This window comes from Phragmites australis, chromosome 17 (assembly GCF_958298935.1).
Source record: "Phragmites australis chromosome 17, lpPhrAust1.1, whole genome shotgun sequence".
Lineage (NCBI taxonomy): Eukaryota > Viridiplantae > Streptophyta > Magnoliopsida > Poales > Poaceae > Phragmites > Phragmites australis.
This window is the reverse complement of record NC_084937.1, coordinates 23372788-23376140: the sequence shown is the minus strand read 5'-3', so window position 1 is coordinate 23376140 and position 3353 is coordinate 23372788. Positions and strand designations below refer to the sequence as shown.

Here is a 3353-nt window from a genome sequence, read left to right as displayed (position 1 = left end):
CCCCGCCCAGATCCGAGACCGGTGGGCGTGGGCGCCACCTCCCACCCACACGAAAGGCCGCCAAGCCTTCCCGGTTCGCTCCACCGAGCGAAACCCAACCCCTCCGCGCCTCCGTCCCGCCCGGGCCACCCAAAACGCAGTGGCGCGTCGCGACCGCGAGACACCCTCTCGAGCCGCGCCGCGGGATCCGCCAACATCCTCCTGCCGCCGGGCCCCACACGGCAGCGAGACGGGCAGGTCGGCGCTGCGCAAGCGCGGAGCTGGTCACCTCACCTCACCTCCCTTCCCCCGGTGCCCGGTGGTTGAACTGGCTTATAAGAGACCCCTCCGCCCCTTCCTCTTCTCTCTTCTCTCCGCTCCACCCACTCCTGCTCTGCTCCCGCCGATCTGCCCTTGGCATGCGTGCGTGTTTTTCTGCTACGGGTTTGAGAACGGAGATCCGCGAGAGATTGAGGAGAGGGACGGGGGCGTCGGGGGCGGGGGGCGGCGGCGTCGTGGAGGAGGGGGAGGGATGGACGGCCACGGCGCGGGAGCGGGAGCAACAGCCGGCGGGGGCAGGCTGACGCGGACGCCGTCGTCGCTGCTGCGCTCGCCCACGGTGCGCAACTGCTCCTCGTTCCAGGCGGTGGTGGTCGAGGACCCGGAGCCCGACAACAAGAAGGCTCAGGCGCAGGCCAAGGCCCCGCCCCACCTCCACCCGGGCGGCCCTGCCCACCCGCTCCTCGTCCTCGCGCTCCCGCTCGCCTTCCTGCTCCTGCTCCTCCTCCTCCTGCTCCGCGGCGGCGACCACCACCTCGCCCTCCTTGCGGCGTCCGCGGCCGCTGCGCTCGGCGCCGCGGCGGCGGCCGCGCGGCTGCTCCGGGGACGCCTGCGGCTGCACCGCTCCTTGGGGTCCGGGTCCGTGCAGTGGTTCATCGGCGACGAGGACGACAAGCCGCAGAAGCGGGACAAGGGCAAGGGCGGCGGCGCCGCGCACGGCCGCGTCGTGCGGGAGGGCGTCGAGTTCTACAGCAATGGGGACTGCTACGAGGGGGAGTTCCACAAGGGGCGCTGCAACGGCAGCGGCGTGTACAACTTCTTCGGCAAGGGAAAGTACGAGGGGGACTGGGTCGACGGCAAGTACGACGGCTACGGCATCGAGAGCTGGGCGCGCGGCAGCCGGTACCGCGGCCAGTATCGCCAGGGCCTCCGCCACGGCCACGGCGTCTACCGCTTCTACAGCGGCGACTGCTACGCAGGCGAGTGGGCCGGTGGCCAGAGCCACGGCATCGGCGCTCAGACCTGCTCCGATGGAAGCTCCTACGTCGGAGAATTCAAGTGCGGCGTCAAGCACGGCCTCGGGAGCTACCACTTTAGGTGAGCATCTAGCGAAATTTCGTGCTTCTATTTGATCCAATCAGCACACTGTTCCATTTCTTGACAACTGTTTCAACATGGGTTGCTAATTTCGATCGTGCTGTTCAAATTTGTTCCAGAAATGGTGATCGGTATGCGGGTGAGTACTTTGGGGACAAGATCCACGGGTTTGGTGTTTATAGCTTTGCCAATGGCCATTGCTACGAAGGCTCCTGGCACGAGGGCAAGAAGCAGGGGTTTGGGATGTACACGTTCCGGAATGGCGACAAGCGATCAGGGGACTGGGATTCTGGGACTCTCAATACCCCCCTGCCTCCGTCTGATCCTGCTGTTCAGCGTGCCGTACAGGTATACAACAATTTTCCTGTGCTCATTGATCTGCCTAAATTTTACCACTTGCAATTGTTTGTGGAATTATAATGGTTGCATTGTACATTTAGGCTGCTCAGCGGGCTGCAGAGAATGCCTTTCGCCTGCCGAGAGTGGATGAGCAGGTGCACAAGGCGGTCATGGCCGCGAACAGGGCAGCCACGGCTGCTCGGGTAGCGGCGATCAAGGCAGTCCAGAACAGGATGGATGGGAAATTTTGTGATACCTATGTGTGAATTGTGTTCAAGAAACCTTGGTTTTTTTTCTTCTAACTGTACATTAGGCTAGCGAAGTACAATAACTAATCAGTGAGGTCCAGACGACCGGGGCAGCACAACTGCTTGTTCCGAGTCAGCGTTCAGCAACCGGAGAGTGGAGTTGGCAATCTTCGTTTGCGAAAACGGCTCAGATTTGCAACATCTCAATCGCTATTGGCGGTCCCCTTCTCCTTCCTTGCAAGCTGTAATTGTACATAGATCCAAGTGTATCAATGGAAGAGTGAGTTTTTCCAATTGCCCTTCTTCACTGCTTAAGTTATCTGTGTGCATTGCACATACGATTTGGTTGCATCTGCATTTTCATTGCTCCAACCTAAATCTTGACTGCTTGGTTGGACTCCATGTGCAGTGATTCCCCATTTGCAAATGTACTTGGAGGTGCACATGGGAGACCGTAAATTTCTTCTTGTCCTGCAACCTGTAGCTGTGGTGTAGGACCGCATGATATAAATAATTTCTAGTACCCCGTGTTGTCGATCCACTCCCTGCAACCTGAGCCCACTGTGTTTTCGAAACCTTGGGAGTGTTTCATATCTGTGTCCACTGGCTGCTCCGGTTTTTTGCACCAGAGGCATGAATGCTGGAACAAGGATTCCAGAAATGATTAAGCTGGCGCAATGCATTGCAGGTTGCTGTGAGCCGCTGCTGCTACAAGTTTTTTGCATCAGGACAGTCATACCAACTAATGATTCCACCGCATTATCTGAGATATGTCACTCACTCTCTAGTGTCAGATGTCGTAGTAATTCAGAACCTTTTGTCTCCGTATGTTCTTATCGATCATTATTTTGCTTTAGTATATACACTTGGGGAACAGTGTGGTGATGAAATGGTTTGACCTGTAAAATGTCGAATTCAGAAGCATGAACACGCAGGCTTGGCCCATCTGCTCTATCCTGGAAACTGTATCCTAGACACATTTCACAGGCTCAACAGTCTGGTTGTGCCCTCAAGTTCAGACCGAACAGGAGATAATCTCGGAGCTTGTGATGGTTAAGTGCCTCTGTTTTGCTTTGGACAAAGCGTACTTATGAACTGGGATTATAACAATGTTTCGATGTGCTGAAGAGTTCTGCGGAACCTATGCTGAATTGTCCATCAAATCGACCTACTGTTCTGCAAGCTATACAAAATCTGCAGCTTGTTGCGCCGGCATCAACTTGTCGGGCCGCATTGAATGGCCGAAGATCATGTGTTCTTGGAAAGGATAATCTTTCGCGATCAGCTCCGAGCAGGAACTTATCCCGAGCCATCATGCAGTTCTTAACACATGCATCTCCAAGTTCTGGCCATGTCAACTGTGCCTCTATTTTTCTTTGCTTCTAGCAAACAAACTTCTGCATCTTGGCA

General features: G+C 56.5%; 1 protein-coding gene across 1 annotated transcript; it reads left to right on the top strand.

The window, feature by feature from the left end:
• The first annotated feature begins 335 nt into the window (after positions 1-335).
• On the top strand, positions 336-2239 carry LOC133897693 (uncharacterized). Its single transcript, XM_062338497.1, has 3 exons — positions 336-1356; positions 1476-1704; positions 1797-2239. Exons 1-3 carry the CDS (start codon positions 512-514, stop codon positions 1959-1961), a joined length of 1239 nt encoding a protein of 412 aa, XP_062194481.1. The 5' UTR covers positions 336-511; the 3' UTR covers positions 1962-2239.
• Positions 2240-3353: the final 1114 nt, after the last annotated feature.